The following is a 27,566-nucleotide window of genomic DNA, read 5'->3' as shown; positions in this document are numbered from 1 at the left end:
GCCTCCCGAGTGGCGCAGCAGTCTAAGATGCTGACCAGACAGTCGGCGTGCACCATCGTGCGCACGTTGACTTAGTCCCCCCACACCAGATGAGACCAGGAAACGCAAGTTGAAATATCAAAACTTGGAACCAACTAAATTAATTTGGGGGCAGGTCGAAAAGCATTAAACATTTATGGCAATTTAGCTAGCTGGTGAATGTCTTATTTAGCTGGCTTGCTGTTTCTAGCTAATTTGTCCTGGGATATAAACATTGAGTTATTTTACCTGAAATGCACAAGGTCCTCTACTCCGACAATTAATCCACACAAAACGGTCATCCGAATTGTTTCTAGTCATCTATCCTCCTTCAGGGTTCTTCATTGGACTATATATGGCGATTGACAACCAACTTTAAAGGTACATTAACACCACTGACTGAATTGTGGACCTCAGTTCATCTTTCAATAACCCACGTGGGTATATGCTCCTAAAAACCAAATGAGGAGATGGGAGAGGCAGGACTTGCAGCGCATTAAGCATCACAAATAATAAGTTATATTTTAGCACCTGGCTACACAGACACTGGTTGACGCGCTGCGCGAGCAGTGTGGGTGCAATGACTGAATAACATGTAGCAATGTATTTTGCAGGACTCGTGCATGCGAGCGGGGTGGTAGGCATGTAAGGCACTGCATCGCAGTGCTTGAGGCGCCACTACAGACCCGGGTTATATCCCGGGCTGTGTCGCAGCCGTCTGTGACCAGGAGATCCATGAGGCGGCACAAAATTATCCCCACGCCGTCCGGGTTATGAGAGGGTTTTGTCCCATCGCGATCTCGCGACACCTGTGGCAGGCCGGGCGTGTGCACGCTGACACGGTCGCTAGTTGTACAGTGTTTCCTCTGACACATTGGTGCGGCTGGCTTCCGGGTTAAGCGAGCAGTGTGTCAAGAAGCAGCGCGACTTGGCAGGGTCGCGGTTCGAAGGGCGCATGGCTCTCGACCTTCGCCTCTCCAGAGCGTACGGGAGTTGCAGCGATAGGACAAGACTTACGACCAATAGCATATCATGAAAGTGGGGAGAAAAGGGGTATTTTTTTGTAAAATGTTTTACCACTGTAGGGATGCTATCTAGGAAACACAAGCAGCTTTCCTACAACACATACACCTCTGTCAAACACCCCTCAGATGACCCCAGAGGAACTTTCTTACCAGAGACTCAGTACACAAATAGAAAATAACCCTGACCCCCAAGGAGACAGTACAGGTGTATCAAAGCTGGGACCGAAACATCGATAAACAGCTTCTATCTCCAGACCATCAGACTGTTAAACAAATCTAAATCAAATCAAATTTTATTTGTCACATACACGTGGTTAGCAGATGTTAATGCGAGCGTAGCGAAATGCTTGTGCTTATAGTTCCGACAATGCAGTAATAACCAACAAGTAATCTAACTAACAATTCCAAAACGACTACCTTATACACACACAAGTGTAAAGGGATAAAGAATATGTACATAAAGATATATGAATGAGTGATGGTACAGATGGGCATAGGCAAGATGCAGTAGATGGTATCGAGAACAGTATATACATATGAGATGAGTATGTAAACAAAGTGGCATAGTTTAAAGTGGCTAGTGATACATGTATTACATAAAGATGCAGTAGATGATAGAGAGTACATTATATATGTATACATATGAGATGAATAATGTAGGGTATGTAAACATTATATTAAGTAGCATTGTTTAAAGTGGCTAGAGATATATTTTACATCAATTCCCATCAATTCCCATTATTAAAGTGGCTGGAGTTGAGTCAGTGTGTTGGCAGCAGCCACTCAATGTTAGTGGTGGCTGTTTAACAGTCTGATGGCCTTGAGATAGAAGCTGTTTTTCAGTCTCGGTCCCAGCTTTGATGCACCTGTACTGACATCGCCTTCTGGATGATAGCGGGGTGAACAGGCAGTGGCTCGGTGGTTGTTGTCCTTGATGATCTTTATTGCCTTCCTGTGACATCGGGTGGTGTAGGTGTCCTGGAGGGCAGGTAATTTGCCCCCGGTGATGCGTTGTGCAGACCTCACTACCCTCTGGAGAGTCACCACTAGCCACCCTCCGCCCAGTACCCTGCCCTGAACCTTAGTCACTGTTTATGTCCAGCTACCACCCAGCCCTCTACCCTGCACCTTAAAAGACTTTGCCCTATGTCCAATAATGTTTACATACTGTTTAACCCACTTTATATGTATATACTGTATTCTAATCATGGCTCATCCTATATAACTACTGCTGTACGCATCGTTTCAATTCATATACTGTCTTTACACACCATTTGCCCTCAGAACAGCCTCAATTCGTCAGGGCATGAACTCTACAAGGTGTCAAATGTGTTCCACAGGGATGCTGGCCCATGTTGACTCCAATGCTTCCCACAGTTGTGTCAAGTTGGCTGGAGGACAATTCTTGATACACACAGGAAACTGTTGAGTGTGAAAAACCCTGCATCATTGCAGTTCTTGACACAAACTAGCACCTACTACCATACCCTGTTCAAAAGAACTTCAATCTTTTATCTTGCACATTCACCCTCTGAATGGCACACAAACACAATCCAGGTCTCAATTTTCTCAAGGCTTAAAAATATGTATTTAACCCGTCTCCTCCCATTCATCTTCACTGATTGAAATTGATTTAACAAGTGACATCAATAAGGGAGCATAGCTTTCACCTGATCAGTTGATGTCATGGAAAGCGCAGGTCTTCTTAAAGTTGTTTACTCAGTCTATATTCCAGACAATTGCTGGTTCAGAAATGTCTCCATTTCATTGTTTTTATCTTGTGTATTTTGTATTGTTAGGTAGTATTACTGTTGGAAACAAGCATTTTGTTGCACCTGCGATAACATCTGCAAATCTGTGTAGACAACAATTACATTTTGACTTGAGGTCAAAGCCCATTTCCTCACTGTGCATTTCAGACACTCACACCTGGTTATAGTTTCCAACTATAAAGTGGGAAGTGGATTCATCATTAGGTTGACCACAGACAGTATGTGACAAAACCTGTCATAATGTGTGGTGTCCAACTGTCCATGAAAGTGGTGTGTGTGTGTGTGTGTGTGTGTGTGTGTGTGTGTGTGTGTTTCAGGCAGGGAGGTGGTTAGGCCGAAGTGTGTTACGTTTGCTCTTTTGTCCCTAAGAAACACGACTGTTGACACGCGGTCAAACACTCAGAGAGAGAAACTCAAAGATGTGAGAAAAACAGAGACAAGCATAAAACTAATACATCACAAACCCAAAATACAATCATTCACACTACAAACACTGACAGAGAGAGAGCACAATCATTCACACTACAAACACTGACAGAGAGAGAGCACAATCATTCACACTACAAACACTGACAGAGAGAGAGCACAATCATTCACACAACAAACACTGACAGAGAGAGAGCACAATCATTCACACTACAAACACTGACAGAGAGAGAGCACAATCATTCACACTACAAACACTGACAGAGAGAGAGCACAATCATTCACACTACAAACACTGACAGAGAGAGAGCACAATCATTCACACTACAAACACTGACAGAGAGAGAGCACAATCATTCACACTACAAACACTGACAGAGAGAGCACAATCATTCACACTACAAACACTGACAGAGAGAGAGCACAATCATTCACACTACAAACACTGACAGAGAGAGAGCACAATCATTCACACTACAAACACTGACAGAGAGAGAGCACAATCATTCACACTACAAACACTGACAGAGAGAGAGCACAATCATTCACACTACAAACACTGACAGAGAGAGAGCACAATAATTCACACGAGAGACAAGAATCATTCACACTACAAACACTGACAGAGAGACCACAATGCTTCACACTACACTACTGACAGAGAGAGAGAGCACAAACAACCTAACCTTAACCTAACAACAACCTACAACCCAACACTGAAACCCAGCACTGACATCATCAACTTACCTTCTACTCCAACTAATCCTGGTAACCTGGGAAACCAGAGATGAAGCTATACTGTAAGAACTAGAGGTCAACTGATTAATCAGAATGGCCAATTTCATTTTTTTTATACCTTTATTTAACTAGGCAAGTCAGTTAAGAACACATTCTTATTTTCCATGACGGCCTGGGAACAGTGGGTTAACTGACTCGTTCAGGGGCAGAACGACAGATTTTCACCTTGTCAGCTCGGGGGATCCAATCTTGCAACCTTACAGTTAACTGGTCCAACGCTCTAACCATTGCACTCTACGAGTAGCCTGCCTGTTACGCAAATGCAGTAGAACCAAGGTAAATTGCTAGCTAGCATTAAACTTCTTATAAAAAAAAACACTAGTTATAAACTACTGATTCAGTTTAGCAGGCAATATTAACCAGGGGAACTAGTGTCATTTCTCTTGCGTTCATTGCACGCAGAGTCAGGGTATATGCAACAGTTCGGGCAGCCTGGCTCATTGCGAACTAATTTGCCAGAATTTTACGTAATTATGACATACATTGAAGGCTGTGCAATGTCACAAGAATATTTATACTTAGGGATGCCACCCATTAGATAAAATACTGAACGGTTCTATATTTCACTGAAATAATAAACGTTTTGTTTTCGAAATGATAGTTTTCAGATTCGATCATATTAATGACCTACGGCTCGTATTTCTGTGTGTTATTATGTTATAATTAAGTCCGATTTGATAGAGCAGTCTGACTGAGCAGCAGCAGGCCAGTCATTCATTCAAACAGCACTTTTGTGCATTTTGCCAGCAGTTCTTCGCAAGCACAGCGCTGTTTATGCCTATCAGCCTAATGGCTGGTGTAACCAATGTGAAATGTCTAGCTAGTTAGCTGGGTGTGCGCTAATACTGTTTCAAACGTCACTCGCTTTTAGATTTGGAGTAGTTATTCCCCTTGCGCTGCAATGGCCGCGGCTTTTGTGGAGCTATGGGTAACGATGCTTCGAGTGTGGCTGTTGTCGATCTGTTCCTGGTTCAAGCCCAGGTAGGGGCGAGGAGGGGGACGGAAGCTATACTGTTACACTGGCAATACTATAGTGCCTATAAGAACATCCAATAGTCAAAGGTATATGAAATACCAATTGTATAGAGAGAATACTATAAATACTATAACTACAACCCCAAACCTCTTACCTGGGAATATTGAAGTCTCATGTTACATGAGAACCGATATATTCTGAGCAAGGAACTTAAACGTTAGCTTTTTTACATGCCACGTATTTTACATGGCACATATTACTTTCTTCTCCAACACTTAGTGCAAAAACAATCTAAACCAAATTAAACATGTTTATTTATTTGAGGCTAAATTGAATTTATTGATGTATTATATTAAGTTAAAATAAGTGTTCATTCAGCATTGTTGTAATGTCATTATTACAAATTAAAAATATGGCAAAAAGGTTGTTTTTTTATTATTATTATTATAATATATATATAATATGTTTTTTTTATATTTTTTTATTTATTTTTTTAATCGGCCGATTTATCGGTATCTGCTTTTTTTGGTCCTCCAATAATCGGTATCGGCGTTGAAAAAGTACTACACTAACGTATCGAGAATATTATTGGGGTGGCAGGGTAGCCTAATGGTTAGAGCGTTGGACTGGTAACCGAAACGTTACAAGTTCGAATCCCCGAGCTGACAAGGTACAAATCTGTTGTTCTGCCCCAGGCAGTTAACCCACTGTTCCTAGGCCGTCATTGAAAATAAGAATTTGTTCTTAACTGACTTGCCTGGTAAAATTAAAATAAATAAAATATCGTATAGTTTTGTCAAATTTTATTTGTCACATACACATGGTTAGCAGATGTTAATGAGAGTGTAGCGAAATGCTTGTGCTTCTAGTTCCAACAATGCAGTGATAACCAATAAGTAATCTAACTAACAATTCCAAAACTACTGTCTTATACACAGTGTAAGGGGATAAGGAATATGTACATAAGGATATATGAATGAGTGATGGTACAGAGCAGCATACAGTAGATGGTATCGAGTACAGTATATACATATGAGATGAGTATGTAGACAAAGTAAACAAAGTGGCATAGTTAAAGTGGCTAGTGATACATGTATTACATAAGGATGCAGTCTATGATATAGAGTACAGTATATACATATGCATATGAGATTAATAATGTAGGGTAACATTATATAAGGTAGCATTGTTTAAAGTGGCTAGTGATATATTTACATCATTTCCCATCAATTCCCATTATTAAAGTGGCTGGAGTTGGGTCAGTGTCAATGACAGTGTGTTGGCAGCAGCCACTCAATGTTAGTGGTGGCTGTTTAACAGTCTGATGGCCTTGAGATAGAAGCTGTTTTTCAGTCTCTCAGTCCCAGCTTTGATGCACTTGTACTGACCTCGCCTTCTGGATGATAGCGGGGTGAACAGGCAGTGGTTCGGATGGTTGATGTCCTTGATGATCTTTATGGCCTTCCTGTAACATCGGGTGGTGTAGGTGTCCTGGAGGGCGGGTAGTTTGCCCCCGGTGATGCGTTGTGCAGACCTCACTACCCTCTGGAGAGCCTTACGGTTGAGGGCGGAGCAGTTGCCGTACCAGGCGGTGATACAGCCCGCCAGGATGCTCTCGATTGTGCATCTGTAGAAGTTTGTGAGTGCTTTTGGTGACAAGCCGAATTTCTTCAGCCTCCTGAGGTTGAAGAGGCGCTGCTGCGCCTTCTTCACGACGCTGTCAGTGTGAGTGGACCAATTCAGTTTGTCTGTGATGTGTATGCCGAGGAACTTAAAACTTGCTACCCTCTCCACTAATGTTCCATCGATGTGGATAGGGGGGTGTTCCCTCTGCTGTTTCCTGAAGTCCACAATCATCTCCTTAGTTTTGTTGACGTTGAGTGTAAGGTTATTTTCCTGACACCACACTCAGAGGGCCCTCACCTCCTCCCTGTAGGCCGTCTCGTCGTTGTTGGTAATCAAGCCTACCACTGTTGTGTCGTCCGCAAACTTGATGATTGAGTTGGAGGCGGCGTGGCCACGCAGTCGTGGGTGAACAGGAGAGGGCTCAGAACGCACCCTTGTGGGGCCCCCGTGTTGAGGATCAGCGGGGAGATGTTGCCTACCCTCACCACCTGGGGGCGGCCCGTCAGGAAGTCCAGTACCCAGTTGCACAGGGCGGGGTCGAGACCCAGGGTCTCGAGCTTGATGACGAGCTTGGAGGGTACTATGGTGTTGAATGCCGAGCTGTAGTAGATGAACAGCATTCTCACATAGGTATTCCTCTTGTCCAGGTGGGTTAGGGCAGTGTGCAGTGTGCAGTGTGCAGTGTGGTTGAGATTGCATCGTCTGTGGACCTATTTGGGCGGTAAGCAAATTGGAGTGGGTCTAGGGTGTCAGGTAGGGTGGAGGTGATATGGTCCTTGACTAGTCTCTCAAAGCACTTCATGATGACGGAAGTGAGTGCTACGGGGCAGTAGTCGTTTAGCTCAGTTACCTTAGCTTTCTTGGGAACAGGAACAATGGTGGCCCTCTTGAAGCATGTGGGAACAGCAGACTGGTATAGGGGTTGATTGAATATGTCCGTAAACACACCGGCCAGCTGGTCTGCGCATGCTCTGAGGGCGCGGCTGGGGATGCTGTCTGGGCCTGCAGCCTTGCGAGGGTTAACACGTTTAAATGTCTTACCTCGGCTGCAGTGAAGGAGAGACCGCATGTTTTCGTTGCAGGCCGTGTCAGTGGCACTGTATTGTCCTCAAAGCGGGCAAAAAAGTTATTTAGTCTGCCTGGGAGCAAGACATCCTGGTCCGTGACTGGGCTGGGTTTCTTCTTGTAGTCCGTTATTGACTGTAGACCCTGCCACATGCCTCGTGTCTGAGCCATTGAATTGAGATTCCACTTTGTCTCTGTACTGACGCTTAGCTTGTTTAATAGCCTTGCGGAGGGAATAGCTGCATAGTTTATATTCAGACATGTTACCAGACACCTTGCCCTGATTAAAAGCAGTGGTTCGCGCTTTCAGTTTCACGCGAATGCTGCCATCAATCCACGGTTTCTGGTTTGGGAATGTTTTTATCGTTGCTATGGGAACGACATCTTCGACGCACGTTCTAATGAACTCGCACACCGAATCAGCTTATTCGTCAATATTTTCATCTGACGCAATACGAAACATGTCCCAGTCCACGTGATGGAAGCAGTCTTGGAGTGTAGAGTCAGCTTGGTCTGACCAGCGTTGGACAGACCTCAGCGTGGGAGCCTCTTGTTTTAGCTTCTGCCTGTAGGCAGGGATCAGCAAAATGGAGTCGTGGTCAGCTTTTCCGAAAGGGGGCGGGGCGGGGCCTTATATGCGTCGCGGAAGTTAGAGTAACAATGATCCAAGGTTTTACCACCCCTGGTTGCGCAATCGATATGCTGATAAAATTTAGGGATTCTTGTTTTCAGATTAGCTTTGTTAAAATCCCCAGCTACAATGAATGCAGCCTCCGGATAAATGGTTTCCAGTTTGCAAAGAGTTAAATAAAGTTCGTTCAGAGCCATCGATGTGTCTGCTTGGGGGAGATATATACGGCTGTGATTATAATCGAAGAGAATTCTCTTGGAAGATAATGCGGTCTACATTTGATTGTGAGGAATTCTAAATCAGGTGAACAGAAGGATTTGAGTTCCTGTATGTTTCCTTCATCACACCATGTCCCGTTAAGTCATGAGGAATACGCCCCCGCCACTCTTCTTACCAGAGAGATGTTTGTTTCTGTCGGTGCGATGCATGGAGAAACCCGTTGGCTGCACCGCATCGGATAGAGTCTTCCCAGTAAGCCATGTTTCCGTGAAGCAGAGAACGTTGCAGTCTCTGATGTCCCTCTGGAATGCCACCCTTGCTCGGATTTCGTCAACCTTGTTGTCAAGGACTCCTTGCTGTCCCCAGTCCACCTGGCCATGCTCCTGCTCCAGTTTCAACTGTTCTGCCTTACTATTATTCAACCATGCTGGTCATTTATGAACATTTGAACATCTTGGTCACGTTCTGTTATAATCTCTACCCGGCACAGCCAGAAGAGGACTGGCCACCCCACATAGCCCGGTTCCTCTCTAGGGTTTCTTCCTAGGTTTTGGCCTTTCTAGGGAGTTTCTTCCTACCTGACTGGGCATTGGCAAGAAGAATGCTGGGGAGTGGTGCGCGATGTGCCCTTTTTCGGAGTCTGATCAGAACACCGCCTCGTTTCCCTCTTTTTCGGAGTCGTTTCCGTGGGTCGCTGCATGCGATCTATTCCGTTGTCCTGTTTGTAAGGCAGAACACAGGATCCGCGTCGCGGAAAACATATTCTTGGTCCTACTGATGGTGAGTTGACGCTGATCTTATATTCAGTAGTTCATTTCATCTTGGACTGTATGTAATGAAACCTAAGATGACCTGGGGTACTAATGTAAGAAATAACACGTAAAAAAACAAAAAACTGCATAGTTTCCTAGGAACGCGAAGCGAGGCGGCCATCTCAGTCGGCGCCGGAAGAAGATATATATACATTGTCACAATATCATTTGTGGTAGTTGGCTGTACCTGCACCTAAACTCCAGTATCTTTCCTTCAGAGCTCGTTCTCCATCTTGTTATATAGGGAGACTGTTTGTTTTCAGCACTTTATTTCCATGACTGATCAACACTTGTTTTCTCATGGTTCTCTTGTCCCTCTGCAGCAGACATATGGTGAGCAATATGTTTGGAACATGGAATAACAATAAATAAATTAAATCACAGTATCGAATCACAATACACATCGCATTGGGACATAAGTATCGTGATAATACCGTATCATGTGGTCCCTGGCAATTCCCAGCCCTAACACACACACACACACACACACACACACACCCACACCCACACACACAGGATTCCATCTCAGCTCTGCATTGAAGAAGCAGACGCTCTGACATACCATCAACACCTAGTCAAAGTCTGTGGCCTATGGGCATTTCCATGTAAAAGGACCCATGTTCATGGGAGCAAATCAAATTGGGTGTCAAATGAAGGCTAAAAGTCAATATTTTGGGGAAATGAAGGCATAGATACATTTGAAACATTTGGCATAAGGCTTTGATTTCTGGATAAACAGATAGAAAATGAGTCTTATAAAACATCTACCAGAAAAAGTCTTCATTTATCCTGCCAACTAATATCAACACATATTCAGAAGTTGTTTACCCTCTAAGTTTAAAATATTGCTTTGTGCCTTGTAATTCTTTACCAAAACACACATTTCTTTGATACCAAAAAAATGAGAACGAACAAGTAAATCAATCGTAGACCTACCAATTAGTTACTGACGTCACTGATATCAATTTTGTTAATGAATTAAAGTGATTCAAATGATTTACCCCCCCCCAAAAAAAAAAAAAAAAACTAAATAAAGAATTACTTCAATTCAATTACTGCAATTGAACTGGCTACAATGGGAAATCGTAGTTGTCACAGAACAGTTGGGTCAACTGCTACGGTCTTCCCTTCCACTGGCATACTGTTATGTTCAACTCATAGCCGTTTAATTTGTCTTGGTTGTCTTTTGGTCAAGTGTTATAACAGTCTGAGTCTGGACAATCCCTCCCCTGCCAGTTAATGTCACTTCTCCCAGCTCTTACTGACACCTAGCCATGAGCCCTGTCTTTCCATTCAGTGTAACCGGCATTCTGAGCTCAGTCCACCCTGGCCTAAACAGACTGGACCATATCTGAATCTACACACAAAACTATGTAGACACCCCTTCAAATTTGTAGATTCGGCAATTTCAGCCACACCTGTTGCTGAAAGGTGTACAAAATCGAACACACCTCCATGCAATCTCCATAGACAAACATCGGCAGTAAAATGGCCTTACTGAAGAGCTCAGTGACTTCCAAAGTGGCATTGTCATACGATGCCACCTCACCAACAAGTCAGTTTGTCAAATTTCTGCCCTGCTAGAGCTGCCCCGGTCAACTGCAAGTGCTGTTATTGTGAAGTGGAAACGTCTAGGAGCCACAACGGCTCAGCCATGAAGTGGTAGGCCACAAGCTCGCAGAACAGGAACACCGAGTGCTGAAGCGAGTAAAAATCATCTGTCTTCGGTTGGAACACTCACTACCCAGTTCAAAACTGCCTCTGGAAGCAACATCAGCACAATAACTGCTCGTCGAGAGCTTCATGAAATGGGTTTCCATGGCCGAGCAGCCGCAAACAAGCCTAAGGTCACCATGCGCAATGCCAAACGTCAGCTTGAGTGGTGTGAAGCTCACCGCCATTGGAAACGCCTTCTCTGGAGTGATGGATCACGCTTAACTATCTGGTGGTCTGACGGACAAATCTAGGTTTGGCCGATGCCAGGAGAACGTCGCCGGCACAAATGCATAGTAACAACTGTAAAGTTTGGTGGAGGATAAATAATGGTCTGGGGCAATGAAGGGAAATCTTAATGTTACAGCATACAATGACATTCTAAACAACTCTTTACTTCAGTTTGGGGAAGGCCCTTTCCTGTTTTTGCATGGCAATGCCCCCGTGCACAAAGCGAGGTCCATACAGAAATGGTTTGTCAAGATCTGTGTGGAAGATCTTGACTGGCCTGCACAGAGCCCTGACCTCAACCCCATCTAACACCTTTGGGATGAATTGGAACGCAGACTGCGAGCCAGACCTAATCGCCCAACATCAGTGCCCGACCTCACTAACGCTCATGGCTGAATGGAAGTCCCCGCAGCAATGTTCCAACATCTGTTACAGCAGCAAAGGGAAGGGGGTACCAACTCCATATTAATGCTGATGATTTTGGAATGAGATGTTGGATGATCAGGATTCCACATACTTTTACGTAGTGAAAATCATAGAAGTATGTTTCACAAGTTTGGATAGCAGAGTTCAATACAGTAAAGAGTAAAAGATATCATCTCTTCCCTCTGCTCAAACCTTCTCCAACCTATCTCCTATTCTGTACCCTCCTCTCCTCCCTCTCTGCATCCTTTGACTTAATCCTCTGCCCTCTCCGTGGCTCGGACCTGGCATCCTTTCGGAAACTCGCCTCCCTGCGGACCTGGCATTTTCCTCCCTCCTCTGTCTCTGTCTCTGCTAAAGCCACTTTCCACCACTCTAAATTCCAAGCATCTGCCTCTAACCCTAGGAAGCTCTTTGCCACCTTCTCCTCCCTCCTGAATCCTCCTCCCCCCTCCTCCCTCTCTGCAGATGACTTCGTCAACCATTTTGAAAAGAAGGTCAACGACATCCGATCCTCGTTTGCTAAGTCAAACAACACCGCTGGTTCTGCTCACACTGCCCTACCCTGTGCTCTGACCTCTTTCTCCCTCTCTCTCCAGATGAAATCTCGCGTCTTGTGACGGCCGGCCGCCCAACAACCTGCCCGCTTGACCCTATCCCCTCCTCTCTTCTCCAGACCATTTCCGGAGACCTTCTCCCTTACCTCACCTCGCTCATCAACTCATCCCTGACCGCTGGCTACGTCCCTTCCATCTTCAAGAGAGCGAGAGTTGCACCCCTTCTGAAAAACCTACACTCGACCCTCCGATGTCAACAATTACAGACCAGTATCCCTTCTTTCTTTTCTCTCCAAAACTCTTGAACGTGCCGTCCTTGGCCAGCTCTCCCGCTATCTCTCTCTGAATGACCTTCTTGATCCAAATCAGTCAGGTTTCAAGACTAGTCATTCAACTGAGACTGCTCTTCTCTGTATCACGGAGGCGCTCCTCACTGCTAAAGCTAACTCTCTCTCCTCTGCTCTCATCCTTCTAGAATCGGCTGCCTTCGATACTGTGAACCATCAGAGATCTCCACCCTCTCCGAGTTGGGCATCTCCGGCGCGGCCACGCTTGGATTGCGTCCTAACTGACAGGTCGCTCCTACCAGGTGGCGTGGCGAGAATCTGTCTCCTCACCACGCGCTCTCACCACTGGTGTCCCCCAGGGCTCTGTTCTAGGCCCTCTCCTATTCTCACTATACACCAAGTCACTTGGCTCTGTCATAACCTCACATGGTCTCTCCTATTATTGCTATGCAGACGACACACAATTAATCTTCTCCTTTCCCCCTTCTGATGACCAGGTGGCGAATCGCATCCCTGCATGTCTGGCAGACATATCAGTGTGGATGACGGATCACCACCTCAAGCTGAACCTCGGCAAGACGGAGCTGCTCTTCCTCCCGGGGAAGGACTGCCCGTTCCATGATCTCGCCATCACGGTTGACAACTCCATTGTGTCCTCCTCCCAGAGCGCTAAGAACCTTGGCGTGATCCTGGACAACACCCTGTCGTTCTCAACTAACATCAAGGCGGTGGCCCGTTCCTGTAGGTTCATGCTCTACAACATCCGCAGAGTACGACCCTGCCTCACACAGGAAGCGGCGCAGGTCCTAATCCAGGCACTTGTCATCTCCCGTCTGGATTACTGCAACTCGCTGTTGGCTGGGCTCCCTGCCTGTGCCATTAAACCCCTACAACTCATCCAGAACGCCGCAGCCCGTCTGGTGTTCAACCTTCCCAAGTTCTCTCACGTCACCCCGCTCCTCCGCTCTCTCCACTGGCTTCCAGTTGAAGCTCGCATCCGCTACAAGACCATGGTGCTTACCTACGGAGCTGTGAGGGGAACGGCACCTCAGTACCTCCAGGCTCTGATCAGGCCCTACACCCAAACAAGGGCACTGCGTTCATCCACCTCTGGCCTGCTCGCCTCCCTACCACTGAGGAAGTACAGTTCCTGCTCAGCCCAGTCAAAACTGTTCGCTGCTCTGGCCCCCCCAATGGTGGAACAAACCCCCTCACGACGCCAGGACAGCGGAGTCAATCACCACCTTCCGGAGACACCTGAAACCCCACCTCTTTAAGGAATACCTAGGATAGGATAAGTAATCCTTCTCACCTCCCCCCTTTAAGATTTAGATGCACTATTGTAAAGTGACTGTTCCACTGGATGTCATAAGGTGAATGCACCAATTTGTAAGTCGCTCTGGATAAGAGCGTCTGCTAAATGACTTAAATGTAAATGTGTTGAGCTGTGATGTCCAAACATAGGAGGACATTCATAGTATAGATTAGACAGGGACCCATGCTGTTACCGTAACTCCCCTACCAGATGTAATTCCATTTCACTTACTGTAGCTCAATAACCTAAATATACCAAACAAAAATATAAATGCAGCATGTAAAGTGTTGGTCCCATGTTTCATGAGCAGAAATAAAAGATCCCAGAAATGTTCCACACGCACAGAAAGCTTATTTCACAAAAACATTGCACATCCCTGAGTGAGCATTTCTCTTTTGCCAAGACAATCCATCCACCTCACAGCTGTGGCATATCAAGGAGCTGATTAAACAGCATGATCATTATACAGGTGCACCTTGTGCTGGGGACAAGAAAATGGCACTCTAAAATGTGCAGTTGTAAGACAATGCCACATAGGTTTAATGTTTTGAGAGTGTGTGGAATTGGCATGCTGACAGCAGGAATGTCCACCAGAGCCAGATAATTTAATTTTAATTTCTCTACCATAAACCGCCTCCAATTGCATTTTATCAATGGCAATTTGAATGCTCAGATATATCGTTTTGAGATCCAGAGGCCCATCGTCGTGCCATTAATCCTCCGCCCTCACCTCATGTTTCAGCATGATAACTGACGGCCCCATGTCGCAAGGATCTGTACACAATTCCTGAAAATGTCCCAGTTTTTCCATGGCCTGCATACTCACCAGACATGTCACCTATTGAGCACGTTTGGGGTGCTCTGGATCGAGGTATGCGTGTCCCAGTTCTCGCCAATATCCAGCAACTTCACACAGCCATTGAAGTTGAGTGGGCCAACATTCCAACAATCAACAGCCTGATCAACTCTATATGAAAGAGATGCGTCTCGCTGCATGAGGCAAATGGTGGTCACCCCAGATACTGACTGGTTTTCTGATCCACGGCCATACTTTTTTTTAAGGTATCTGTGACCAACAGATGCATATCTATATTCCCAATAATGTGAAATCCATAGATTAGGGCCAAATGTATTTATTTAAATTGGCTGATTGCCATATCTGAACTGTAACTATAAAATTGTTGCATGTTGATCTTTTTGTTCAGTGTCGATATTTTATATTTTCATATCTGACAACACATTCTTTTAAATTTATTTAAGTGAGTTTTGACAATACTTCCGTTACTAAAGCTTGAATCTGCACAGTTCTTCCACTCAATTTGCTTTTGCACATTTCTCGGTGGAAACTGTTAACATTTGAGCATGGAGTTGTACGGTTTGCCAAACTCTGAAGTCAATGGTTTTTATTCGGTGTACATTTTAAAATGAAAAAAAACAAGTCAAAGCATAATTCTGTTAACCTTGCTGCCCCGATGCAGTTACAGAACCCACAGCCTTGTTCTGAGCAGCTTGATCTGACTGTCTGAAAACCTCCACACATCCCTGTCCAGTATTGACCCTCCAGGACACGTACAACTATCCTTCCACTAATTGGCATGGCTCCAGAGTGAGTAGGTTGACAGCTGGGTACTTGCACTCGGACTGAGAGACAAGGCTCACAGCTTATCACATCTGTTCCAGGAGAATGGGGAGACTACAGAGATGCCTGCAGTGAGGAAGTGTCCATTTCGTTAATGCTCCAAACCCAAAGCCTGAGTCTCCGTAATGATGAGGATACATAGAGAAGTTTCACACTGTGTACCTGTACACCCACCCAGAGCATGCATTAGCAGAACCTCACACACAACCTCTCCCTCTCTGACACACACACTCCCTCTCTCCCTCCCACACTCCCTCTCTCCCACACACACACCCTCCCTCCCTCCCTCTCCCACACACACTCCCTCCCTCTCCCACACACACTCCCTCCCTCCCTCCCTCCCCACACTCCCTCCCTCCCTCTCCCACACACACTCCCTCCCTCCCTCTCCCACACACACTCCCTCCCTCCCTCTCCCACACACACACCCTCTCTCACACACACCCTCCCTCCCTTCCCACACACACACCCTCTCTCACACACACCCTCTCTCACACACACCTCTCTCACACACCCTCTCTCTCACACACACTCTCACACACACCCTCTCTCTCACACACACCCCCTCTCACACACACACACACACACACACACACACCTCTCACACACACACACACACCCTCTCTCTCACACACCCCCTCTCTCACACACACACCCCTCTCTCACACACACACCCCCTCTCTCACACACACACCCCTCTCTCACACACACACCCCTCTCTCACACACACACACCCCTCTCACACACACACCCCTCTCTCACACACACCCCCTCTCTCACACACACCCCCTCTCTCACACACACCCCCCTCTCACACACACACACCCCCCTCTCACACACACACACCCCCTCTCACACACACACACCCCCTCTCACACACACACCCACACCCCCTCTCACACACACACCCACACCCCCTCACACACACACACACCACACCCCCTCTCACACACACACACACCCCCTCTCACACACCCTCTCTCACCCTCTCTCACACACCCTCTCTCTCACCCTCTCACACACACACCCTCTCTCTCACACACACACCCTCTCTCTCACACACACACCCTTTCTCTCACACACACACACCTTTCTCTCTCTCACACACACACCTCTCTCTCACACACACACACCCTCTCTCTCACACACACCCTCTCTCACACACACACCCTCTCTCTCACACACACACCCTCTCTCTCTCTCACACACACCCTCTCTCTCTCACACACACCCTCTCTCTCTCTCACACACACCCTCTCTCTCACACACACCCTCTCTCTCACACACACCCTCTCACACATCTGTCTGTTTGTCTACCTGGCAATCTGTCTGACTGTCTGTTTGTCAACCTGGCCATCTGTCTGACTGTCTGTTTGTTTGTCAACCTGGCCATCTGTCTGTCTGTCTGTCTGTTTGTCTACCTGGCAATCTGTCTGACTGTCTGTTTGTTTGTCTACCTGGCAATCTGTCTGACTGTCTGTTTGTTTGTCAACCTGGCCATCTGTCTGACTGTCTGTTTGTCTACCTGGCCATCTGTCTGTCTGTCTGTTTGTCTACCTGGCAATCTGTCTGACTGTCTGTTTGTTTGTCTACCTGGCAATCTGTCTGACTGTCTGTTTGTCAACCTGGCCATCTGTCTGACTGTCTGTTTGTTTGTCAACCTGGCCATCTGTCTGACTGTCTGTTTGTTTGTCTACCTGGCCATCTGTCTGACTGTCTGTTTGTTTGTCTACCTGGCCATCTGTCTGACTGTCTGTTTGTTTGTCTACCTGGCAATCTGTCTGACTGTCTGTTTGTTTGTCTACCTGGCCATCTGTCTGACTGTCTGTTTGTTTGTCTACCTGGCCATCTGTCTGACTGTCTGTTTGTTTGTCTACCTGGCAATCTGTCTGACTGTCTGTTTGTTTGTCTACCTGGCCATCTGTCTGACTGTCTGTTTGTTTGTCTACCTGGCCATCTGTCTGACTGTCTGTTTGTTTGTCAACCTGGCCATCTGTCTGACTGTCTGTCTGTTTGTCTACCTGGCAATCTGTCTGACTGTCTGTTTGTTTGTCTACCTGGCCATCTGTCTGACTGTCTGTTTGTTTGTCAACCTGGCCATCTGTCTGACTGCCTGTTTGTTTGTCTACCTGGCCATCTGTCTGTACCTGGGTACAGCAGAAGCACATGGTGAGTGTAAATCAGCAGCAGTTTTCAATGAACATGGACACTAACATAACGAAGAGGGGGGATAGAGCGCGGGGAAGAGGGGGGTAGAGCGCGGGGAAGAGAGGGGGATAGAGCGCGGGGAAGAGGGGGATAGAGCGCAGGGAAGAGGGGGATAGAGCGCAGGGAAGAGAGGGGGATAGAGCGCAGGGAAGAGAGGGGGATAGAGCGCAGGGAAGAGAGGGGGATAGAGCGCAGGGAAGAGAGGGGGATAGAGCGCAGGGAAGAGAGGGGGATAGAGCGCAGGGAAGAGAGGGGGAAGAGCGCAGGGAAGAGAGGGGGATAGAGCGCAGGGAAGAGAGGGGGATAGAGCGCAGGGAAGAGAGGGGGATAGAGCGCAGGGAAGAGAGGGGGATAGAGTGCGGGGAAGAGAGGGCAACTTCAGTGAGAAGATCACTCAGAAGAGAGTGAGAGGTTATGACCCCTCTCTGTATTCCAAAGACAGAACTAGCTACCTGAATCGTAACTATGAAAGAAACTGAGCTCACTGAATCTGTTCCTTGGCTCAGGCCACTTCATGCAATGTTCCGGTTAAGTGTAATGACTAGAGGTCGACCGATTAATCGAAAGGGACAATTAATAAGGGCTGATTTCAAGTTATAACAAATCGCTATTTGGACACCGATTATGGCCGATTACATTGCACTCCACGTGGAAACTGCGTGGCAGGCTTACTACCTGTTACGCGAGTGCAGCAAGGAGCCAAGTTAAGTTGCTAACTTATCTTATAAAAAACAATCAATCTAAACAGAATCACTAGTTAACTACACATTGTTGAAGATATTACTAGTTTATCTAGCTTGTCCTGCGTTGCATATAATCAATGTGGTGCCTGTTAATGTATCATCGAATCACAGCCGACTGAGCCAAACGGGTGATGATTTAACAAGCGCATTCGAGGAAAAAGGACTGTCTTTGCACCAATGTGTACCTAACCATAAACATTAATGCCTTTCTTAAAATCAATACCCAAGTATATATTTTTAAACCTGCATATTTAGTTAATAGTGCCTGCTAACATTAATTTCTTTTGACTAGGGAAATTGTGTCACTTCTCTTGTGTTCTGTGCAACAGAGTCAGGGTATATACAGTGGTTTGGGCAGCCTGGCTCATTGAACTGTGTGAAGAACATTTCTTCCTAACAAAGACCGTAAATAATTTGCCAGAATTGTACATAATTAGGACATAACATTCAAGGTTGTGCAATGTAACAAGAATATTTAGACTTATGGATGCCACCCGTTAGATAAAATACGGAACGGTTCCGTATTTCACTGAAAGGATAAATGTTTTGTTTTCTGGATTTTACCATATTAATAACATACGGCTCGTATTTCTGTGTGATTTTATATATATATATATAAAATTAATACAACAATTTAATTAAATAAATAAAAATTAAAAGGCAGATTAATCGGTAGTAGCTTTTTTGGGTCCTCCAATAATCGGTATCTGTGTTGAAAAATCATAATCGGTCAACCTCTAGTCATGACGCTAACTTAGATTTACAAAGCTGATTTTAGGCATAACGATGCTAACTTCAAGCCAGTGCTAAAATAATACGTTAAAGGGATAATCCACCCCCAGAATTAAAAAGTATGAAACTCCTGTCAATTTGATGAAAGTCTATGGTCAATAAGAATTTTCCCCATGATTTAACTTCTAAGTGGTCAGTCTGTGAAATCAGGAAATCATATAGGAACGCGTCCCAGCTACATGCAATGTTCCCACTAATCTGCAAGCAGGTGTGCAGCTCCCCGGGACTGCCGTGCAGAAGAAATACCAGCCCACACAGAGACGCACTAGGTTGAACTTCACTCAACTTTCTAGTTTTCACTGTCAGTTAACACTATCAATGTTTCCCTTTACTGTGGGAACTGTGATCAAATCAATGCAATATTAACCAATGTAATATACAGAAATAAAACCAACTATGCAAGTACATTTGGTTGTAGGCAGAACGCATTGGAGTAGGATGCTATTGCATTGACACACTACTCAGCCCGTAATCTTCACAGACTGATGCGGCATAAACCAATGAGAACTGCAGTAGGACCATATACAAATATAGCATTGCTATATAGGAGTATAGATCTGTGCCATTCACTTTGAACTGGACTATGTTTACAGCATGAGTGGTCGTGAGTAGATGCGCTTGTTTTGATGTGTGCACATGTTTTTTATCCTTTGCTAGTTAGTGAGGTATTAGTCCAGTTATAGATCCTTTGTAGTCAGCAATAGGGGAGTGATTGCTTCCATCAAGAGCACAAAATGTTAAAATGCTAGTCAGGTAAAAAGCTTTTTTGTCTTAAAGGGGCAGTGTTGTATTTTGAGTAAGGCTTGAATAAGTAGCCAATAGGCAGAGGGTAGCATAATTTGTTTGATTCTCTGTAATAATGGTATGGGAATAATACATGTATTTCATTTTGTAAAGTTGTTTCTTGCATCAAACACCACATTTTCAGGCACCTCCTTGTCTGAATGACAAGTAGATCAGCAGGTTATTGTCAAGCCCTGCATGGTGTATTTAAACCTCATGGAATGTAAGCCTACATTGAACACCACACATTGGCTGCTGCTGTAGGCTGAATGATAGAACAGCTATTTCCATGTTGAAATGTTAGGGGAAGCATTTTCTCCATTCTGTTTGATGGTGGGCCTACATTATGATCACATAACCACAGTAGCCTACTTGGCCACTGTTAAAACAGTAACTTCAACAGGTACAGCCTCCGTGTTCACAGTAAACGCACGCTGGAAGTTTGCGCTCTGCAGACCTGAACTTTGCTCAGTACCCCAAAAAATTAGAGGGAACATTGGCTACATGGTTCTCATCACTGGAGAGAACACACTATCACATTTCATAGCACTTTTAAAACAATTACCTGCATTCCAGATCACCTAATCAGCCAATAGATGATGGATGTGTTCGACAAGTATGGCCACACCATCTGTTTATATCGTCATGAGGAAGTAGACATCTCGCCTAGATGTGCCCAACCTAAATAGTGTACCAAATTATTCAACTCGGTTTCTCCTTCAAGTACCATCTTACAATGCGCCGTGTGTCTGGGGGAAAGGGCCGCTGTTGCCATAGCAACCGACTATACTCCCTCTGCGAGAACTCCTACATTAATTGTTCAGTTTGTTTAGACAATTTTACAGCTAGCTAGCTACTTCACATGGTGATTTTGACTTTAGTATAATTGGGTGTAGCTATGTAGCTAGCTGTCCAGCCCAGAGAGAGAGCATTGGGGGGGTTGGCGACTTGAGCTGGCAACAGATGTTTGTTTTTTTACATATACGTGTTATTTAACACTGTTAATCATAGATATTAGTGGTTTGGGTGGATTAGACAAGAAGGCCTCGAACAAAGCCCCCTCTTAGTTGGGGTCTATGTCTGCACGTCCATAAGAGTATCTGAGTAAGCACTTAGACGCAGGTAGGTAAGTCGCTGCTGATCCTCATAGTTCAACTCCCTGGGCGTCAGTACAGAGCTACACACACAAACCACTCCCCACTCTAGGGCAAGACAGTGGCAACCATTTCCAATAACACCATTCAAGAATTTCGCCATGACTTAAAGATACCAGTTCGACGTCTCACTCAATTTATACTCTTGGGATAGAATCCAAATTTAAAAGATTATAATGGGCAATTTCAAGTTAACATGAGGATATCTTCGGGTCAAATTAAGTCTGGGCAAGGTGAGACAACTTAGTAAGTTGTGCAGCACTCTCCTATTGGACAGCAACAACAACAAAATCAGGAAGTGTGCATTACTATGGTGATGTAACCTGCTGCCGAACCTACAGGTGGCAAAGCCACAGAAGGAAATATGCGACTCGAAAAGGAAATAAAGTCTACCAGCTGGAATGGATAAGTGCTGTCAGGGATCAGTCACACAGAGGATCTAGATGTGGTTGATTGGGCGTGCGTGTACATGACCATGCTTGGCAGATCCAAGCACCATGCACTTCTGATGGCTGCACACAGCTCATACACACATATTGGCTCACTAGATGTCTGCTGCAGAGAGACAAGAGAAGGCCATGAGAAAATATTTCCTTGACTGATTAAAACTAAGTGCTAAAAACATGTTGACTCCCTATTTAAAAAGTAGATTGTGCTATAGGATGACAAATACCTGCATTTTGGCACAAGTCCAGGCGAGTAGCTCTGAGTAGGCCTGCCACGACCATGAGGATCAGAGGTCAGGTTCTCACCTGAGACATTGGTCAGACTCACCGACAGAGAAACATCATGGCAGTTTAACAAGGTGTCTGGGATGACCAGGGGTTAGCTAAGGAATGCCATCCCCTTATACTAGAAGTGTGTGTGTGTGTGTTGGGGAGGCTAAACATGGCAGGTTAACAGGGCTCCAGTTGAGTTATGCCATCCCCTCGTTCATCGCTCTCTGTGTAAGAGTAAGGCCCAGTGCGCCTTCTCAGGCGCGAGGCAGCCCAGTGCGCCTTCTCAGGCGCGAGGCAGCCCAGTGCGCCTTCTCAGGCGCGAGGCAGCCCAGTGCGCCTTCTCAGGCGCGAGGCAGCCCAGTGCGCCTTCTCAGGCGCGAGGCAGCCCAGTGCGCCTTCTCAGGCGCGAGGCAGCCCAGTGCGCCTTCTCAGGCGCGAGGCAGCCCAGTGCGCCTTCTCAGGCGCGAGGCAGCCCAGTGCGCCTTCTCAGACGCGAGGCAGCCCAGTGCGCCTTCTCAGACGCGAGGCAGCCCAGTGCGCCTTCTCAGACGCGAGGCAGCCCAGTACGCCTTCTCAGACGCGAGGCAGCCCAGCGCCTTCTCAGACCGAGGCAGCCCAGTGCGCGCCTTCTCAGACACGAGGCAGCCCAGTACGCCTTCTCAGACACGAGGCAGCCCAGTGCGCCTTCTCAGACAGAGGCAGCCCAGACGGCAGCCCAGTGCGCCTTCAGACACGAGGCAGCCCAGTGCGCCTTCTCAGACACGAGGCAGCCCAGTGCGCCTTCTCAGACACGAGGCAGCCCAGTACGCCTTCTCAGACACGAGGCAGCCCAGTACGCCTTCTCAGACGCGAGGCAGCCCAGTGCGCCTTCTCAGACACGAGGCAGCCCAGTACGCCTTCTCAGACACGAGGCAGCCCAGTGCGCCTTCTCAGACACGAGGCAGCCCAGTGCGCCTTCTCAGACACGAGGCAGCCCAGTACGCCTTCTCAGACACGAGGCAGCCCAGTACGCCTTCTCAGACACGAGGCAGCCCAGTGCGCCTTCTCAGACGCGAGGCAGCCCAGTACGCCTTCTCAGACGCGAGGCAGCCCAGTGCGCCTTCTCAGACGCGAGGCAGCCCAGTACGCCTTCTCAGACACGAGGCAGCCCAGTGCGCCTTCTCAGTTTAAGAGTATGGTCCAAAATATCAACAGTGAGTTGAGTTGTGTAAATGTATTTCCTACCCACACTGGTGCCTCTGGGCCCTGCCACAATAGATGGAGAGGAGGAGGGGTAGTGTAGTGACAGAAAGGTTACTGGGGAAGAAAAAAGCAATTTCCTGCTTTTCATTTTTGCACAACTTCCTGCAACAATATAGACTAAAGAGTCAGAAGGTTTGTGTCTTTGTTTAGCATATGACAAGCAGATATGTACACACAGTTACCAACTCAAACTGGCTTCTAAAATCTTGAAACGTAGTAAAGAAACATTGAAATAGTAAAATGAGGTAATAGCTGGATTTGTACTGTAGCCTGATTTTTTTCCTAAACGAAGAGAAAAGTGTAAACGAGAAAACGCCCAGGATTCTGTCCAGGAAAAAAAGATGTTTGACAAAGAAGAGCAGAAATGACTCCCATTCTTTCAATACAACTGAAGAGTTTAAAAGGTGAGCCCATGTTGTCACTGAACAGCCCAGCGACACACACCAGATACAGTTTAACATCAAAGTTCAAACACCTGCAGACCACACACACAATAATCCTACATGTAGATTAAACATCTCTTTGCCCTTGGCGAGGAAGGAACGTGGCATGAGGTCAAAGAACGTGTCAAAAGCAAGTGTTTATCGGTGATAAAATGGAGAGGTGAAATGGACAGAACAAAGCATATGTAATGGGTGTTCATTCACCAAACCCAACTGACTGCAACAGAGTAAGCATTCACCATCAAAGACAGGTGGAACCAACATCAGTGCAGTTAGTGTGGAACACTCAGTAAACCAAGGCAGTGGGGTACATGCCCACAAACAGGAACTTGTTTAACTCCCTAAAAGGGAAGACAGAGGGATTTACTAAAGTTAGCGAAGTAGCACAGAATGGCGTGTTCTCTAGTCTTCGCCATCCTCATACACACACAAGTATAATGCAGAATGCACACCAACACACAGAGACATACACTGACACAGTTCTTGACACAGCTCTTCAGCCAGCATGTTTTATCACCTCTGTCACTTTCTCCTCAGTGAGTTGACAAGCTGTGTCCAGCCTGACTGACACTGGGACAAAGAGCACATTACACCCACCCAATCCAAGGACTCAACACATGGGCCTACCATAGTGATCATCACCTAGTGGGCTACGTCAGTAGCATAGAGCTATGGATCAATGATCTCCTGATCCATGCCTAACAAAGCTCCATCCTCCAGATGCTCATCGAACTCAACCACATGAGCTAAAACAGAGACCGAAGACAGAACAGAAAGCAAGGAAATATGACGAAACTACAGAAAACAAAAAATGTACAGTCAAAGAGAGGAAAGGGTACAAATATGTAGAGGAAGAGATTCCTGCAGTGAGCGAATGTCTTGCTCTGCCTGTTTGCTCTGGCATAGCAGACTTTTTACACGGGTCACTTGTCCAGTTAGGAGACAGAGCGCACTCGCTTTAGGCTACATACTCTGCAGCTGTATGAATATATCTGACTCAGCCTCATAGCCATGTCATCTCTAACAACACTGCTCAAATCAAATCACATTTTATTTGTCACATACACATGGTTAGCAGATGTTAATGCGAGTGTAGCGAAATGCTTGTGCTTCTAGTTCCAACAATGCAGTGATAACCAATAAGTAATCTAACTAACAATTCCAAAACTACTGTCTTATACACAGTGTAAGGGGATAAGGAATATGTACATAAGGATATATGAATGAGTGATGGTACAGAGCAGCATACAGTAGATGGTATCGAGTACAGTATATACATATGAGATGAGTATGTAGACAAAGTAAACAAAGTGGCATAGTTAAAGTGGCTAGTGATACATGTATTACATAAGGATGCAGTCGATGATATAGAGTACAGTATATACGTATGCATATGATATGAATAATGTAGGGTAAGTAACATTATATAAGGTAGCATTGTTTAAAGTGGCTAGTGATACATTTACATCATTTCCCATCAATTCCCATTATTAAAGTGGCTGGAGTTGGGTCAGTGTCAATGACAGTGTGTTGGCAGCAGCCACTCAATGTTCTTTTTTATCCACAGTGGAATGTCTACTAACAATAGCCATCCCCCTGCAACCCCCCCCCCCCCCCCCCAAATCTGAACAACTCAACAGGTAGAGGTCAAGAGTTTTGTTACAGTGTCCTAAAACTAACTGGGTGTGTTCACCATCAGCCAATCAGTGGCCTCTGTCTGGTGGGATGAGCATCAGGTGGGGGCAGTGGTGCATGCTGGGAAGGATTATTTCTGCTAGAGGTGTGTCCAGGTAGGGTCGATCTAATGACCTCTGTGTTAGAGCTGAGATGATCAACCGAAAAATGACACAGACCGCTTATCATGGACATTTAGCTGGCATCTTCATCACATTGAATTACACCCATTCTTGCCATGGGTACTCACTGGCTATGATGTTACTCACTGGCTATGATGTTACTACGTCACCTCCACCAGGTTACTACAGTCAGCGCGATGTACCACGTCTGTTTAACTCTACGATACAAAGTAGCATATTCTTTATGTTGATGATTTAAATCCACTTCCCATTCAAAATGGTTTGTCATTGACGTGTTAATTACATTTCCGAATAGTAGACTGCAAGGGAGACAATGAAGTTGCTTGCCGACGAGTAAAATAACATGTATTCCATATCTGTAATATATAACCCTGGCTCAATCCGGAGACCGTAACCTGTTGAAAACCCTAACCGAATTATCTCCAAATCAAACAATAGAACTTGCTACTACCGGGTTACAGTTTCCAAACCGCGAGTCATGCAAGTTTGTTACAATGTCCCTCATTGCAACACTTCAGACTTTCAGCAGGTGGTAAACTAACTACTTCCTCATGTGTTCACAAACCAAGGTTTGACATTAGCCTTGCAGATTTCAGAGTTTTCGGAAAACACGCTGAATGTTAAACTGGTTGCAAATTACATATAATCACAAGCAGGTCTGCTAGACAGAGTTTACAAGTGATATAATGACAAGCCACTTGTTCTACCAATAAGTAACTGTTGATGAGTCCACACTTGTTCAACATGTTGCCATCAGAGCTCATAAGTAACATTGAACAGGAGGTGCATAAGCTAGCTAACTCAATCAGTGAAATATGAATACGTACAAATTTCTTTTTCCCGTCTCCATCTTCATAAGTTCTCTTTTCTTTTTTGTCCTTCTTGCTCTTGGGAGCAGCAGCAGAGGCAGAATTCCCCGCATTAGGATCCATTGTGATTTAGACAATTTCCTCAAAGGGAGAACAAAAATAAACTCACGAACACACCCGGTGATAAACGTATTTTTACACACAAAAAAAACTGACGCCTCGCTACCAAGTTATGAAAAGTTGTCCTTTCCGACGAAAAAAAAAAGATCTGAGTAGACCCTGCTGCCGGTCTGTACTCGCCTAAAGTTACTGCTTTCGGACTAGTTACTATTAGCGAGTGGCTAGCTAGCCAATAACCCGAACCCCGCCTGTGATGGAAAAAGGAGGGAAATTTAAAGTACCCCAAACAGCGGAAGGAAAACTTATAGGAGCCACTCTTGACCACTCTTTGTTGTTGCACCAAAGACAACTATACCGTCCCTCTTAGTTAGTTAATGTTGCCGTCCCAAATAAAGAGGGTTGCCCGTAATCCTTGCAAATGTTGAGTGCCTCCCTATCTATGTAGTGGCTAACGTTAGATATCTTGAACAAAGACGGTTCTTCCTACTACCACAAGTTGTTTCTATACAACACGGTAGTCGTGGGTTTCCCCATGTTCGTGTCCATTACTGCAACAAGTTAACTTTCCCGAGTGACAACGTTCAAACACATCCACAGTAGTCTTCTTCCTGTGCTGACGAATAGGAACGGCTGGGAGAGGAGCCATGCGCACTAGAACTACACCTGAGAGATGACAGATACGGTAGGTTAGGTATTCCCAAACTGGTGTACGACAAAAATAAAAATGTGATTCACTTATTTATTTATTTATTTTTAAATAAAAATTCAAACAGTACATTTATATTTTCTAACGGGGTGATTTTGGGTGATTTATTTTATATTTGGGTGATTTTTTTTTCTCTCGTTTGAGTAACCTCATTTCACTGCCATTAAATAAAATGAAACCATCTAGTGTTCAGCAAAATAACAACACAATGTCAAATACAGGAAGCCTAGTCAAATACTTAACATCCAATCACATGAAACTTTCACTCTTGCGCAGACATTTAGAAACATGACCATTTGAAAATAAGCCACAGGAGTTTTTTAAGCGAGAATAAAGACGATTTTCGAGTAGTAAGATATGTATAAAAGCAACAGATACCATTAATAAGAAGGGGCTAGCTGCAGGGGCGAAAATCTGATATCAATTTTGGAGGGGACAATTACATTACATTTTCTCAAGAGCAATTCCTGAGGGGGACACCAAAAGCAGTGCTGTAA

The 27,566-nt window shown here is 45.5% G+C and overlaps 1 protein-coding gene across 1 annotated transcript in view; it reads right to left on the bottom strand.

Annotated features, from left to right (window-relative positions):
• LOC124010595 (protein diaphanous homolog 1-like) overlaps positions 1 to 26,976 on the bottom strand; it is a 195,305-nt gene extending 168,329 nt beyond the window's left edge. The window contains 1 exon segment of the mRNA XM_046323243.1: positions 26,262 to 26,976. Coding sequence (XP_046179199.1) covers positions 26,262 to 26,366 — 105 coding nt within the window. The 5' untranslated portion in view covers positions 26,367 to 26,976.
• Between the last annotated feature and the right edge of the window lie 590 nt (positions 26,977 to 27,566).

The sequence above is a fragment of the Oncorhynchus gorbuscha genome, linkage group LG23, assembly GCF_021184085.1.
Source record: "Oncorhynchus gorbuscha isolate QuinsamMale2020 ecotype Even-year linkage group LG23, OgorEven_v1.0, whole genome shotgun sequence".
Lineage (NCBI taxonomy): Eukaryota > Metazoa > Chordata > Actinopteri > Salmoniformes > Salmonidae > Oncorhynchus > Oncorhynchus gorbuscha.
This window is presented reverse-complemented; position numbering and strand designations above follow the sequence as displayed.